Source organism: Hylobates moloch, unplaced genomic scaffold, assembly GCF_009828535.3.
Source record: "Hylobates moloch isolate HMO894 unplaced genomic scaffold, HMol_V3 SCAFFOLD_5, whole genome shotgun sequence".
In the NCBI taxonomy this organism is placed as follows: Eukaryota; Metazoa; Chordata; class Mammalia; order Primates; family Hylobatidae; genus Hylobates; species Hylobates moloch.
Genome location: NW_026652280.1, coordinates 92,826,494 through 92,842,123, shown reverse-complemented (window position 1 = coordinate 92,842,123; position 15,630 = coordinate 92,826,494). Strand labels below are relative to the sequence as shown.

Below are 15,630 nucleotides of genomic sequence, written 5' to 3'. Positions count from 1 at the left end.
TTTTTTTTTTTTTTTTTGTGACAGAGTTTCGCTCTTGTTGCCCAGGCTGCAGTGCAATGGTGTGATCTCGGCTCACCGCAACCTCTGCCTCCCGGGTTCAAGCGATTCTCCTGCCTCAGCCTCCCGAGTAGCTGGGATTACAGGCATGCATCACCACACTCAGCTAATTTTTTGTATTTTTAGTAGAGACGGTGTTTCTCCTTGTTGGTAAGGCTGGTCTCAAACTCCCGACCTCAGGTGATCCACCTGCCTCGGCCTCCCGAAGTGCTGGGATTACAGGCGTGAGGCACCGCGCCTATCCGGACTTCATTTTTTTAAGGAGTATGTAGACATAACTAGTCTGATCAGATACTAGCTTATATATTTTGGTGGCCCTTTATTGTTATTAGTAGTAGTAGTATTTGAGACAGAGTCTTGCTCTGTCGCCCAGGCTGGAGGGCAGTGGTGCAATCTTGGCTCACTGCAGCCTCCGCCTCCTGGGTTCAAGCGATTGTCCTGCCTCAGCCTCCTGAGTAGCTGGAATTACAGGTGCCCACCACCTTTCCTGCTAATTTTTGTATGTTTAGTAGAGACGGGGTTTCACCATGTTGCCCAGGCTGGTTTTGAACTCCTGACCTCAGGTGATCCACCCGCCTCAGCCTCCCATAGTGCTGGAATTACAGGCGTGAGCCACTGCTCCCGGTAGCCCTTTATTTTTATACCTAAGAACTAGTTTACTTTTTCTCCATGTTCAATACTTAGCTTTGGTAAAAATTTGCCACTTTCTTCCTCATCTGTTTTTGAAGTGTTAGAGTTTCACCTGCTTGGTGTAAGTTGCCCTTTAATTGTCTTCCTGTGGATATGTTTTGTAGGACTCTCTGCTTTTCCTAAATTTCACTGCTCACATCCCACAACATTATCTTCCCGTAATTCTGGCAAAAAGGAGACCTGGGATACCTCTGACGTGTGGCCCTTAAATCCCAGTTCCTGTTCATACCTGACTCTCACCAAGAAAGACTTTTAACACAAAAGTGACCAAAACAAATAGGAAAAAAAGGAACCATCAGGAAGCAGAAGGTATGCAGTGAGAAGAATGCTTTAGACACTTGAGAAAGATTGTCTTTTGTCTTCTCAGAGAGATAAGAAATGGTATTATATTCAGGGTGCTATTAAGGAAGAAAAAGAATAGAAAAGAATACTTACAAATAAAAAGTAACGGTAGACAACTATTTAGAAGGGCTAAAAGATAAAGGAAATACTCTTTAAAAAAAAGAAAAGCAAAATAAAAAATTAGTCGGGCATGGTGGTGCACATCTGTAGTCCCAGCTACAGGTGTGCACCACTTGTAGAGGCTGAGGTGATAGGATTGCTTGAGCTCAGGAGGTTGAGGCTACAGTGAGCGGTGATCATGCCACTGCACTCCAGCCTGGGTGACAGGGTGAGAACCTGTCTCAAAAACAAAACAAAACAAAACAAAACAAAAAGAGCAGAAAATTAAGATAAAATTACAGGAGCAGTCCAGGAAGTCCAACATTGAAAAAATAGGAGTTTCAGTAAAAGAAAGCAGAAGGCATGGAGGGGAAGAAATAATGACCTAACAATACAATAAAATGCCAAAGAACTTGAGATTAGTTTTTAGTTTGAAAGGACTGAGTGCTCAGCATGAGGGATGAAAACAGACACATGAAAGTCACAAACTGAGGTCACAGAGAAGATCCTGAAAGCTTATGGGAAAACAACAACAAAAAATGGATCAAGAATCATTATGGTTAGCTGTGTGTGGTGGTGTGCACCTGTAGTCCCAGCTACTTCTGAGGCTGGGGTGACAGGATCTCTTGAGCTCAGGAATTCGAGGCGACAGTGGGCTGTGATCATGCCACCACACTGCAGCCTGAGTGACAAAGCAAGACCCTATCTCTTAAAAAAAAAAAAAGGCATCAATATGCTTGAACCTTTAACAGCAGCACTATAAACTAGAAGACAACCAAATATTTATTTAAAATTCTGAAGAAAGGCCGGGTGCAGTGGCTCATGCTTGTAATCCCAATACTTTGAGAGGCCGAGGCAGGCAGATCACTTGATGTCAGGAGTTCGAGACCAGCCTGACCAACAGGGTAAAACCCCATCTCTACTAAAAACACAAAAATTAGCCGGGTGCAGTGGCACATGCCTGTAATCCCAGCTGCTTGGAGGCTGAGGCAGGAGAACTGCTTGAACCCGGGAGGCGGAGTTTGCAGTGAGCTAAGATCGCGTCACTGCACTCCAGCCTGGGTGACAGAGGGAGACTCTGTCTCAAAGTAAGTAAGTAAATAAGTAAATAAAGAAATAAATAAAAATAAAATTCTGAAGAAAATGTATTCCCAACTTAAAATTCCACATCAACACTAGCTATAAATCAAGTATAAGGGGAGGATAAAGACATCCTTATATATGCAAGGTTTCAAAAAAATGTATCTGTTGCTCTCCTTTTTAACGCCAACAGAGGGCCAGGTGCGGTGGGTCACGCCTGTAATCCCAGCACTTTGGGAGACTGAGGCGGGTGGATCATGAGGTCAGGAGATCGAGACCATCCTGGCTAACACGGTGAAACCCCGTCTCTACTAAAAATACAAAAAAATTAGCCGGGTGTTGTGGTGGGCGCCTGTAGTCCCAGCTACTTGGGGGACTGAGGCAGGAGAATGGCGTGAACCTGGGAGGCAGAGTTTGCAGCGAGCCGAGATCGCGCCACTGCACTCCAGCCTAGGCGATAGTGCAAGACTCCGTCTCAAAAAAAAAAAAAAAAAGCCAACAGGGGGTACACTCTACCAAAAACAAGGGAATTATGTACAAAAAGGAAGGTAGGGGATACAAAATGGGATTTAGTACAACAAAAGCAAAAACATCTCTAGGATAAGGATGAAAGGAGGTCCCAGGATGCCAGCTTTGCAGCAGTGTAGGGACTGCCAGTCCTGCTTGGAGTAGGTTGTTGGACTCTGGAAGGTACCCTTCAAAAGATAAAACTGACGCAGCTGTGCATCTGAGTGTGTTGAGAGAAGGCTTGGATGGAGACTTTCAAGTTGAATAGAAAACAAAAAAAAAAAAAAAAAAGACTACAAGTTGCTGTAAAGGAAAAGTAAGTATGGCTCTAGCTCAGTTGTGAATATTATTTACTTAAGGTAAATGTGAATATTGTACCAAATAAAATTATAATATAATGATGTCAGGAGGATTAGGGACAGGATGTGTGTGAGATGAGGTCAGGATTGTGAAAGAGAACTTAATCCTCATCTTCCATAATGGGAAATCTACAGATAATGCCTAAAAATGAAAAATCAAGCCATGACAGTATGAGCATTCCCCATTGTCAAAAGATCAGCTGAGAGACTCGAATGTGGCTATCTTAGGGGAGCAGAGAATGGTTATGTCACCTGGTAGGGGTGAGGGGTGTCATGGGACTGCCAGTAATAATTTAAGAAAGTGAGTTACTCTTGAAATTATGTTTTTATGTAACTTTAGTAAAAATAAAAGCACATTAAAAAAATAAAGTTTTAAAATTACTATGCTTGGCCAGGTGTGGTAGGTCATACCTGTAATCCTAGCACTTTGGGAGGCCGAAGCTGGTGGATCACTTGAGGTCAGGAGTTTGAGATCAGCCTGGCCAACATGGTAAAACCCTGTCTCTCCTAAAAAATACAAAAATTAGCTGGGCGTGGTGTCACATGCCTGTAGTCCCAGCTACTCAGGAGGCTGAGGCAGGAGAATCTCTTGAAGCCAGGAGGTGGAGGTTTCATTGAGCCAAGATCGTACCACTGCACTCCAGCCTGGGTGACATAGTGAGACTGCATCTCAAAAATAAAATAAAATATGCTAATACAGTATTTTATCAATTCTAAATGCAGTTTTTCACAATTTTTATATCACTGAAATTAGGATGCATCTAAAATCTACATTGTCTTAGGTTTAATGAAATATGATAGGTCAAGATTTTTGTATTGATTCTTATTTGTGGATGACATGAGTGTAACTTTTCTTTTTTTTTTTTAAGATTGCAGGCCTAAGTCTACCTCTTCCTCCCAAAAAATTGATTGGTAACATGGACCGTGAATTCATAGCTGAAAGGCAGAAAGGTCTTCAGAACTATCTCAACGTGATCACCACAAATCATATCTTGTCTAACTGTGAGCTGGTTAAGAAGTTTTTAGATCCAAACAACTATTCCGCAAACTACACTGGTAAGCGAAGGAATCTGTGAGCTATGGTCACATGGCTAAAGAGGCACTGTCCCTTGGTGGAATTAACATATGTGGGAGAAACGTTTTCTAAAATGGGGATGTATACACATTTGTTATAGCATATTATGAATTTACTAAGATTTTCTTGATTGTAGTTTACTGTAGATGTATAAGAAGAAAATAATTTACTTCCAAAATGTTTGTAAAGTCTGCACAGAAAAATATGGAAGAGAAATTATTGTATGTATACTTATACTCTTGCCTTTATTGTCTTCCCTGACAGAACAGAGTGTAAGTAATCTACAATAGGCCAGATGCGGTGGCTCACGCCTGTAATCCCAGCACTTTGGGAGGCCAAGGAGGGTGGATCACCTGAGGTCAGGAGTTCGAGTCCAGCCTGGCCAACATGGTGAAACCCTGTCTCTACTAAAAATACAAAAATTAGCCAGGCATGGTGGCACATGCCTGTAATCCTAGCTACTCGGGAGCTTGAGGCAGGATAATCGCTTGAACCCGAGAGGTGGAGGTTGCAGTGAGCCAAGACAGCACCACTGCACTCTAGCCTAGGCAACAGAGCAAGACTCTGTCTTAAAAAATAATAATAATAATAATAATAATAATAATTAATCCACAATAACACATACAGTAATTTTTTGTATTACTTTTGACCTCTAATCAACACCTTGTACATACAATAATCTTAATCTGATTTGTATTTGGCTCTGTTTTTGTATTTACGATATGTTGTGTGTTTCTGTTTTTTCTGGGAATTTACTTTAAACACAGCAGTGATTCAGAAGGGTCCTTTCTGTGTCTTCCTGTTTGCTCCCTGAGACCTACTCAGTGCAAAGCATAGGAGGTCATTCTCTTCCAAATCTTTCCTGGATCAGGGCAGCCGCCAAGGTACTATGGCTGAAAGGGCTTCTCTTCCAGTACCGATTACACTCAAAGCTGGCATCAATAACCTAAGCCTGATGTCAGCAGAATGAGAAACTATTTAATACATTCTGGTGTCACTTTGAAAAGAACAGTAGAAACCATTGTTTCACCTGATTTGTTAAAGAGAAACCATGCTTTAGAGACTTTCTAAGTGGAACTATGGATATTGTTACTTTACTTGCTAAGAGAATACACCATATCAGATAATTGAGTCCTTAAAACACTGCTTTTGAAGTAATTAGAGAGAGGCACTTTTATTCCTATTTCACTTTTATTTATTTATTCATACCCATTCATTCACCAAAATATTCCTATTTCAGAGAGGGGAAACAGATGTCTACTTGGCAGGCACCAAGTTTTTCTCCACAGTAAAATCACCTGGGGAGCGTTAAAAAAATTTCTCATGCCCAGGCTGCGTGCATGCTGATTAAATCGGAGTCTCTGTGGGTGGAGCTTGTAGTCTGTAAAGCTTCCCAAGTGATTCCAATATGGAGCCAAGCTTGAAAACCACAGCCCTTGAGGCTTGTGACTCACAGTGTGGTTCTCTGACCAGCAGCATTGGCATCGCTGGAAGCTTGTCGAAGGTGCAGAATTCAGTCCTCATCCCAGACTTCCTGAATCAAGATTGATTTTAACAAGGTCCCCAGGTGATTTGCATGCACATTAAAGCGTGAGAAGCCTCCCGCTGTGATGTACCTGCCATTTCCTAACCGAAGTGCTCTGCAGGGCTAAGGAAAATGCCTTTCTAGAGTGTAACCAAGAGAAGGAAAGTTTATTTCAAACTCACACTTACAGTAAGTTACCAAATGGAGCATTGAGTTGTTATAAGGATTCCATTCCTGCCTCCACTTGTTTTTTTGTTCACGGAAGAGAAAAGATACCACAGATAGGACTGGGGCTCTAGGGACAGCTTGAATTCTGTCAAAGTAGCATCTTTTGTGGCTTTCATTTCTCAGTGTTTCACCTTGATTGTTCCCAAAATTGTCAGACAGCAGGCCATCTGGACTGACTTGTCAAATCAGCCCTAACCCAGGCCCACTCAGTGGTTTATCTCCCTCATTCCCTGCGAGTGCCTGCTAATGTTCTCCTGAGGGCAAGCTTCAAGGTGTAGTGCACGTGTAATGATGCCATTTATTCAACAAATGTGATGTGTGCTGGGTGTTGGGGATGCAGGCACAAATAAATGTGTTCCTTGCTCTCAGGGAGCTGGCACCAGAAGTACATTGAGTCTCGTGGGGTCAGAGCTAAAAGGGATCTTAGAGCAGATGTATCATGTCTAACCCTCTCTTTTCATAAATGAGTTCAACTAAGGCCCCCAGAGAGGGAGGGCCCTAGCCAGGATTGCACATTTGTGTGACTTTAGTCTGGTCTGAGTGTTTAAGTTAAAATGCTCTGTGGCTTCTAGAAGGTTGTCTATTCTGACAGTTGTCGGTTCTCTGCTTTTTTCTGTACCTGCCCCACATGCTGTTGTTGTCTTTGATCTCCACTCCCCCTCCCCACCCCCAGGCCTCCAGCATGGTAGAGGGTCAGCATTCCAAAGCAGATGTGGGCAGGGATATAAAAAGACCACCAGAAACTCCTGCCAGAACCTGTGCTGGCCGCTATTCAGCGGGCACAATCCTGGAATGAAAAATAGGTGATGGATGCTGTTTTCAGAGAGATGTTGATTTATTTCCCCCTTTGAATGAAATTTCAGAGTTTGTCTAGCCTCAAGGCTGACATACCAGCCACTTCAGGAAAAGGAAGCATAGGCCACCACCTCCATGCCAGCTTGACAGGACCATTCCCGAGACTCACAGCATGGCCCACAGAACATACCCTGCACGCCTCTCACTTTGTGGCACTTCTCTAAGCAGGGCCGCTTTCCCTGTTTGTTTTTTGAGCAAGGGTCTCACTCTGTTGCCCAGGCTGGAGCGCAGTGGCGCTATCCCAGCTCTGTGCAGCCATGACCTTCTGGGTTCAAGTGATCCTTGTGCCCCAACCTCCTGAGTGGCTGGGATTACAAGTGCATACCACCATGCCCAGCTAATTTTTAAATTGTATGTAGAGAGGGGGTTTCGCTTTGTTGACTAGGCTGGTCTCAAACTCTTGAGCTCAAATGATCTGCCCACCTCAGCCTCCCGAAGTGCTGGGATTACAGGCATGAGCCACTGTGCCTGGCCCACTTTTCCCTTTTAATGTGGGTAATGTCTCCACCTCTTCTCATTTTCCACATGGTCTGCAGTCACCACCCAGCTTCATTTCAGCAGGATTTGAGTTCTGTGTTCAAGTGGTGGCCAGAATCAGCAGAGCACTTTTCCTGGTCCTCGCTCTGATGGAGGGTGAGGGTGCCTTGTTGGAGGGGGACTGTGATGGCATTCTGCTCCCAGGGGATGGCTAACCAGGAGCTCTCAGGACATTGGCAGCTTCCTTCTCTCTTCCCTGGGTCCCCAGCCTGGGGCTGCTGGGCCTTTCTTTCTTTTCCAGGTTTTCTCCAGAAGAGCCAATCCTCAGAAAGGAAATGTAGACCCTTGGTCTTCTGTGAGGGAGTTGTGAGGTGTTCATTTGAATTAGAAAGTCTAATTGAGGGCCAGCTGTTGTGCAGGGAAAACAGGTATCTCCTGGTCCTGAGAAGTTTGTGTTGAGAATCTATCTCACACATATATCCCCCTTACCTTTTTTTTTTTTTTTTTTTTTTGAGACGGAATCTCACTCTGTTGGCCAGGCTGGAGTGCTGTAGCGTGGTCTTGGCTCACTGCAACCTCAGCCCCCCAGTTCAAGTGATTCTCCTGCCTCAGCCTCCCGAGTAACTGGGATTACAGGCACCTGCCACCACGCCAAGCTAACTTTTTTGTATTTTTAGTAGAGATGGGGTTTCACCATGTTGGCCAGGCTGGTCTTGAACTCCTGACCTCGTGCTACGCCCACCTTGGCCTCCCAAAGCGCTGGGATTACAGGCATGAGCCACTGCGCCTGGCCTACAATATTCATCTTTTTAACAAAGTACTTCTATAATTTAAAAGCCTCACTGCACTGTAGCCATCTTACTGCCTCAGTCCTTATACCCTCTTGGAGTAAGGGGTTTTTTTTGTTTTTTTTTTTTGAGATGGAGTCTTGCTCTGTCACCCAGGCTGGAGTGCAGTGGCGCAATCTTGGCTCACTGCAAGCTCCGCCTCTCGGGTTCACGCCATTCTCCTGCCTCAGCCTCTCCGAGTAGCTGGGACTGCAGGCGCCTGCCACCACGCCCGGCTAATTTTTTGTATTTTTAGTAGAGACGAGGTTTCACTGTGGTCTCGATCTCCTGACCTCGTGATCTGCCCGCCTCAGCCTTCCAAAGTGCTGGGATTACAAGCATGAGCCACCGCGCCCGGTGGAGTAAGGGGGTTTTAATGTCCACGCAAAAGTCATTTGGACCAGAAATCAAGAGGCCTGTATCCTGGTCCCAGCTTTGTCATTAGCAGCATTTCCTCTTTGTGGGCCCACATCCTGACCTATAAAACAAGAGGCTGGGGAGGGGGAATAGACCAGGGAGTGCTGAAGTTCCCCTTTTAGGCCTAAAGCCCCAGGAATCCCTTGAAAGGGTAGGACAGTAGTGGCCTCTAGGATATAAAAAGGGAGAGAGTGGGGAAAGAGGACTATATTTAGAACAATAGCAGGGTATTTGGTGAGGTTGCAGGCCTCTCTGCAGTGCAACCTGCTGTAGTGGACTAGGGGTCTGGACCCTAGCTCCAGTGCTAGAGGAGTCAGTGTTTGTTCCCTGCAGTCATTCCATGGGGCTGTGATCGAGGAATTCAATGACTGCTCGCACTGGGGGCGCCTGGTACAACTGAGCTCTGTGGGAAGCACAGGATGGACTTGAAGGCTGTGCTCTCCATTTCCTGTCTCCAGCTTGTTTATCAGCACTATCTGAGCATGCAGTTTTTCCACATATGTCAGTCAGTTCCTGTGTCAGAACTAGAGGGCAGATGCCTTCCGTCTCATGGATTTCATGTTCTAATGGGAGAGTTTCCACATCTGCTGAACACAATTGAACCCTTGATTCCTGCTTCATCAGATACTTATTGAGCATCTACTGTGTGCTAGGTGCTATGTATACAGCCAGGAGGAAAGAATAATTCCCCCACTTCCTACTCCATGACAGTTACACAGGGAGATTGACAGGTGATGGCTGTGGCAGAGTAAATGTTACTCTGCCAAGGGAGCACCTTGGGGAAGGGGGCGGGGGCATGGATGATCCACACCTAAAGTTGAAAGAAGGCTTCCCGGAAGAGTTCATTCCTACATGGAGATCTGAGGGGTGAGTAGAAGGTAGCCAGGCCGAGAGGCAGTGGCCAGTGCTCTGGGCAGAGCAGCTTGAGAAGATATATCCTGGCTTTACCCTTCCAGCCAGAGCATACAGTCTAGTGGAAGAGAGTAGCCCTAATAGAGGACATTCGCAGGTAATCCCATAAGAGAGGGACACATAGAGCACTGAGAGTGTACAGAGGAGAGAAAGAAGGAGAGAGGGAGAGAGTCCTGGCTAATGGAGCAGAACATCTGGGCTGAGTCTGGGCCAGATGGAAAATGCTGAGGGAGTGGGGGCAGGCCAGTCTTTAGGGGCCATGGTAGGCAAATCTCAGAGTGCAGAGAGACCCCACACACTGTGGGAGATAAAGCCAGAAAGGTAGGTTAAAGCCAGAGGTTGGTTGAACACTCGGTTTATAAGTTTGGTCTTGATTTGGGCAAGGAAGTGGGGAACCAGTAAAGGCTTCTAAGTAAAGGAGTAGATATTTAAGGTTGAAATGTGTTGCCCGAGTCTGTGGAAGGAGGGGGTTATTATTTGGCACATGATAGTCATGCAGTTTATTTGACAGTAAATCACAGTTCAGTGGGAAGAAATTGTCCTTTCTCCAATTCCCCGTAAATGAAGAAAGCTATTTCACAGTCCTCAGTTTATCAGTGAGAAATCCAGTATGTTCCATCTGTTCACAGCTATTTCCCCTATTCCTAAAACAGTGTATGGCACATATTAGCATACAGTAGATATTGCTGAATAATGATTTTGTAGGGAATTCCGTGTCACTGTCAGTCTTTTAGAATGACATTGTACACGTTAGAGAATTATTTTTCATGCTCCTTCTCAAAGTTGATATGAATGATTTTTCACTTAATTTCCTTTTAAGTTTCTTTATGTTCGAGTTACTTTGGAAATACTAAAAACACTTTATATTAACGTGAATTATAGAAGAGGTACAAAGTTTCCAGTGTTGATAATGAAAGTCTGTGTGTTTCTGCTGCACCCAGATCTTCCAGGTGGTTTGTCACACTCCGGGGTAGTTAGAACAAATGTGAATGGAGCCAGTTTTGTATTTGGTCATCACATCACATGTTTTCTTCTGAGTAGATGCCATTGACACTTTACATATTGAGTCAGTAAACAGATAGCTAGTAAATTGTTTTCTTCCCTGATCTCTTAACTCAAAATGTACTATAAAATATATCCAAATGATATTGTTTGCCAAGCTCTTGACATGTGAATTCCAAACAAGGTCATTTTGACACATGGAGAGCATTTCTACTGAATCCCTCATGCCTCACCAGTCTCCCTGGAATGTAGTTAATGCTAGGCAGAAGTGAAATTCCACAGTGCATTTGGAGGATTGCTGTTTGCTTTCAAGGATCTGGAGTGGCTTCATTTACTCACTGCAATGAGGGGAAATGGCAAATTACAGATGTTGCTTTTTACAGGAAATGTAAAAGCACAGCTATTTTCATAATTTCTTAATGCAGAGAATTTTAAAGAACTTCCTTTCTCATTGTCTTCTTAAAAGGGGGAAGCATTTTCATGATAAATGAACACAAAAAGAGGATGGATTTTTTTTTTCCCAGTAAACAGGCACTCGGAGACTTTCCACAATAGAACCATGTTGTTGCTGTACACTGGCTTTTATTTCTAGTATATATTTAAGGCTAATCACTTTTTTGTTGATGAAAGCTATAATTCCAGATGGGATAAATAGTACTTGGAGCAACATTAAATACTGTTCCCAGCTGACTTTAGAACATGTTTTGAGTTTTGGGCTTGGATTGTGGTCTGGTGCATATATTGAATTCTTGGCTTAGACCAGCTAGATTACATATTTTAGATTTTCCAGTTTTGAAAAATATACATTTTCACATTATTAATAATTTTTAAAATAAACTTTACATTTTAGAATAATTTTAGATTTACATAGAAATTGCAGTGGGCTGGGTGCAGTGGTTCATGGTTGTATTCCCAGCACTTTGGGAGGTCGAGATGGGCGGATCTCTTGAGCCAAGAGTTTGAGACCAGCCTGGGTGAGATGGCAAATACCTTGTCACTAAAAAAAAAAAAACACACACACACACACCAGAAATTAGCCAGACGTTGGGCGGGTGTGGTGGCTCATGCCTGTAATCTCAGCACTTTGGGAGGCCGAGGTGGGCGGATCACCTGAGTTCGGGAGCTCGAGACCAGCCTGACCAACATGGAGAAACCCTGTTTCTACTAAAAATGCAAAATTAGCCGGGCATGGTGGCGCATGCCTGTAATCCTAACTACTCAGGAGGCTGAGGCAGGAGAATTGCTTGAACCCAGGAGGTGGAGGTTGCGGTGAGCCGAGATCGCACCATTGCACTCCAACCTGGGTAACAAGAGCGAAACTCCGTCTCAAAAAAAACAAAACAAAACAAAAACAATTTAGCCAGGCGTGATGGCCCATGCTTGTAGTCCCAGCTATTCGGGAGGCTGAGGTGGGAGGATCACTTGAGCCCAGGAGGTTGAGGTTGCAGTGAGCTGTGATTGTGCCACTGAGTTCCAGCCTGGGCAACAGAGTGAGACCCTATCTCAAAAACCAAAAAACAAAACTAAACAAAAGAAGTTGCAATGATAGTACAGAAAATTGCCATTTACTTGTCACCCAGTTTCTCCTAATGTTAATATTTTATATAACCATGGCACATTTATCAAAACTAGAAGTGAATATTAGTAATGTTACTATTAACTGTAGGCTTTATTCAGATTTTACCAGTTTTTCTGCTAGTGTGCTTTTTCTATTCCAGGGTGCAATCTAAAATCCCACATTGCATTTAGTTTGTGTTTATTTTCTTTCTTTATTATTATTATTATTATTTTTGGTAATTAAGTTTTTAAAAAAGGTCATAGAGTATGAGGATTTATTTACAAGAATAATATCTTCAGCATATGGCCCTTTCCTGATATGTCTGACTAATGGGTTTCTAAAATGTCTTTGCAGAGATTGCCTTACAACAGGTTTCCATGTTCTTCCGATCAGAACCAAAGTGGGAGGTGGTGGAACCTTTGAAAGACATAGGTGAGACATTGGCACGCTCATTCTGTTAAAAAGACAGATCACAGAACTGGATCCTTAGTCATGCTTTCTGATATGTATCCCAGGAACATGCTTAAATGCAGGTGACTTTTTCTTTTTGCATCCCAACAGCTTGAGGATACAGCTGTTAACTGTTAATACTTAATGAACCTTGGTTAAAGCCCCATCAAAGGATTTGGATGGTAATAACTTTCAGAAACACCATTCCTTCTTCATCTTTTTCACTAAATCTAAACTGAAGTGCTATTTTCCTGCCTTTTCCGTGAATAATTTCTTCAATTACTGTTTCTTTTTAAGTATAGCCTTTACTGTGTCAACGTTATCAAATGGTTCTTTTACTTGTGCCTATGTAGCTGCGAATAATATTGCCAAACCTAATTTTTCTTGATTACTTAGTCAGTGAAACATATCAATTGTTGCAAAAATTGTGCAGCTCTAAGCACATTTTTGCTTTTATGGCAGGTTGGAGAATAAGGAAGAAATATTTCTTGATGAAGATTAAAAATCAGCCAAAGGAACGGCTAGTGTTAAGCTGGGTAAGCTAGCTTTTTGCTTCGGTCTCCTTCAGTGACTTTAGATGGGTTAATGAAAGCAGATTTGACAAGAGAATTACAAAATTGTACTGTGCTCTTAAGTGATGATGTAAAGGTTTCCTTGGTCCATGTCAAAGAAAAGTCATTTTGAGTCATTTTCCTGTGCATTTGGTTATATAAATGCAATTATATTTGGTCAACTAGTAAACATTTGGAAAGAAATAAGAACAGCTTAAAATAACTCTCTGGAATCTCTTAGGGTTTATAGTTTTGGAGTTTACTTCCAAAAAAAAACACTTGGGCATTACTTTATCTCTGACTTTGAGAGTTTTAGTGATACATTTGGTTAATGGAATTAGATAAGATTACAGTTAAGTCTGGTATTTTTACACACTGCTTTTCCAGAAAGGTCTTGAGGCAGCCAGACTTAGTGTTGTTTTCATCTTTGGTTTCCAGTCATATTTTGGATAATAAAATTAAAGGGAAAGACAAGGAATTTTTCTTTTGGTGACCAAAGCAGTACCCTGATATTCCCTTCCATGTTTTCAGGCTGACCTTGGCCCGGACAAGTATTTGTCAGATAAAGATTTTCAGTGTCTAATCAAACTTCTGCCTTCTTGTTTGGTGAGTATATGTCTTTCTTTTATTCTCAGTGCTGATGACAGAGTCACAGTATTTTTTCTGGGTGAACATGGACAGAAAAGCTGGAAAAGAGAATGGGGAGATACAGTGGATTTCAGTTCAGACTGAAATTGTGTAGGGCTAATCTCTTAGATCATAGGCTATTTGAAATGGCATTCATGACATCTGCACAACCCATGAAACATAGTAATTTAAATATAGACTTTGAATTTTAAACAAAGATGAGAGTAGGGAAGCAGCCACTTCTCCCAGCCTCTTGTTCTTGGTGAAGGTGTTTCTATCAGTGGAACGGAAAGAGACTCTTTCCAGCCTGAGAAAACAGAACTAATGAGGATTTAGATAAGCTGAGTGAAGACAAGGCAAAATAGACATTTTTCTATCTGAGTTAACTACCCTTACAGGCTACCCAGATGACCTTTAGGAATACATGATATTATTTACGCCACTACACAGCTCTAATCCAGGGCCTTCAGTGCAAAGAACCACACTGATATATTTCAAAATATGTGCAGAATGTCTTCAGCAAAGACTAATCTGGCCAGGAAATTGAGTTAACATTGACATTCTTTATCTTGTCTGCATGAAGATGTAGTTCCCTGGAATAATTCACTAGCGAACTGAACACAATTAACGCTGACTTGTGCACTTGGTTTGGCAAGTTTGTTTTTGGCCGTATAGTGTCTTGTCAAGCTAGCAAAACCAAGCTATTAATGAGGTGCAATGTGAGGCCAAAAAGACACTTTAGTCTTAGAGCTTGATTGGTTGTGTGACACAGGCTGTCAGGACCTAGTCCTAAATTTCTTTTTTTTTTTTTCTTTTTTTTTGTTTTCAAGTTGTTTTCAAGATGGAGTCTTTCTCTGTCACCCAGGCTGGAATGCAGTGGTGCGATCTCGGCTCACTGCAATCTCCACCTCCTGGGTTCAGGCGATTCTCCTGCCTCAGCCTCCCAAGTAGCTGGGATTACAGGTGTGCACCACCACACCCGGCTAATTTTTGTATTTTTAGTAGAGATGGGGTTTCACCATGTTGACCAGGCTGGTCTTGAACTCCTGACCTCATGGTCTGCCTGCCTTGACTTCCCAAAGTGCTGGGATGACAGGTGTGAGCCACTGCACCCAGCCCTAAATTTCTTTTAATAGATGTGCTTCTTTAAAAAAAGAAGCACATATAAATGGTGCATAGTAATGGTAGCAAAGTCAGAAGGCAGATAAGCAAAAATAAGAAAATAAGCCGAGCGCGGTGGCTCACACCTGTGATCCCAGCACTTTGGGAGGCTGAGGCGGACGGATCATGAGGTCAGGAGATTGAGACCATCCTGGCTAACGTGGTGAAACCCTGTCTCTACTAAAAATAGAAAAAAATTAGCCGGGCGTGGTGTTGGGCACCTGTGGTCCCAGCTACTAGGGAGGCTGAGGCAGGAGAAAGGCGTGAACCCGGGAGGCAGAGCTTGCAGTAAGCCGAGATCGTGCCACTGCAATCCAGCCTGGGCAACAGAGCAGGCTCCGTCTCAAAAAAAAAAAAAGAAAAAAAAAAAAGAAAATTCACCGGTAATCCTAGTCAACCAGAAGTATGAACCAAAATGTTCAGTTGTTACTTTTTAAGAATTTTTATGATAAAAAAGTAAATTATATATGTAGTGCTTTAAAACCTGATTTTTTTTTCATTAATGGTGTGCCATGAGCATCTTTAGTTGTCAATAAATATAGCATCATTATTATGGGCTGTATAGAATTATCATTGGCTATACCTTAGTTTACTCAATCTTCTATTGACATTTAGATCACCTCCAGCTTTTTGCTCTTATTTTTTAAAAAAGAAAAAAGCCATAGTGAACAATTTTTGCTAAACATTATACCCATACTTAATTTCTTAAGGTAAATACCTATAATTAATAACCAATGCGTAAGGAGATATTGTGAGACTACATATTCTGTTCTTTATCAAGCCCACTAGCATTTTAGCATTTAATATGATTTTCTAACTCTATTATTCCTT

The 15,630-nt window shown here is 42.6% G+C and overlaps 1 protein-coding gene across 15 annotated transcripts in view; it reads left to right on the top strand.

The window, feature by feature from the left end:
• Positions 1–15,630, top strand: part of PXK (PX domain containing serine/threonine kinase like) — a 93,217-nt gene that overhangs the window by 44,373 nt on the left and 33,214 nt on the right. For all 15 annotated transcript variants that reach the window (XR_009213593.1, XR_009213592.1, XM_058439089.1 and 12 more), the window contains 4 exons: positions 4,004–4,190; positions 12,365–12,442; positions 12,923–12,996; positions 13,543–13,617. Coding sequence is in view for 13 of the 15 variants with exons in the window: in XM_058439089.1 (XP_058295072.1) it covers positions 4,004–4,190; positions 12,365–12,442; positions 12,923–12,996; positions 13,543–13,617 (414 nt within the window). In the remaining 2 variants the exon portion in view is untranslated. The remainder of the gene's footprint in view (positions 1–4,003; positions 4,191–12,364; positions 12,443–12,922; positions 12,997–13,542; positions 13,618–15,630) is intronic.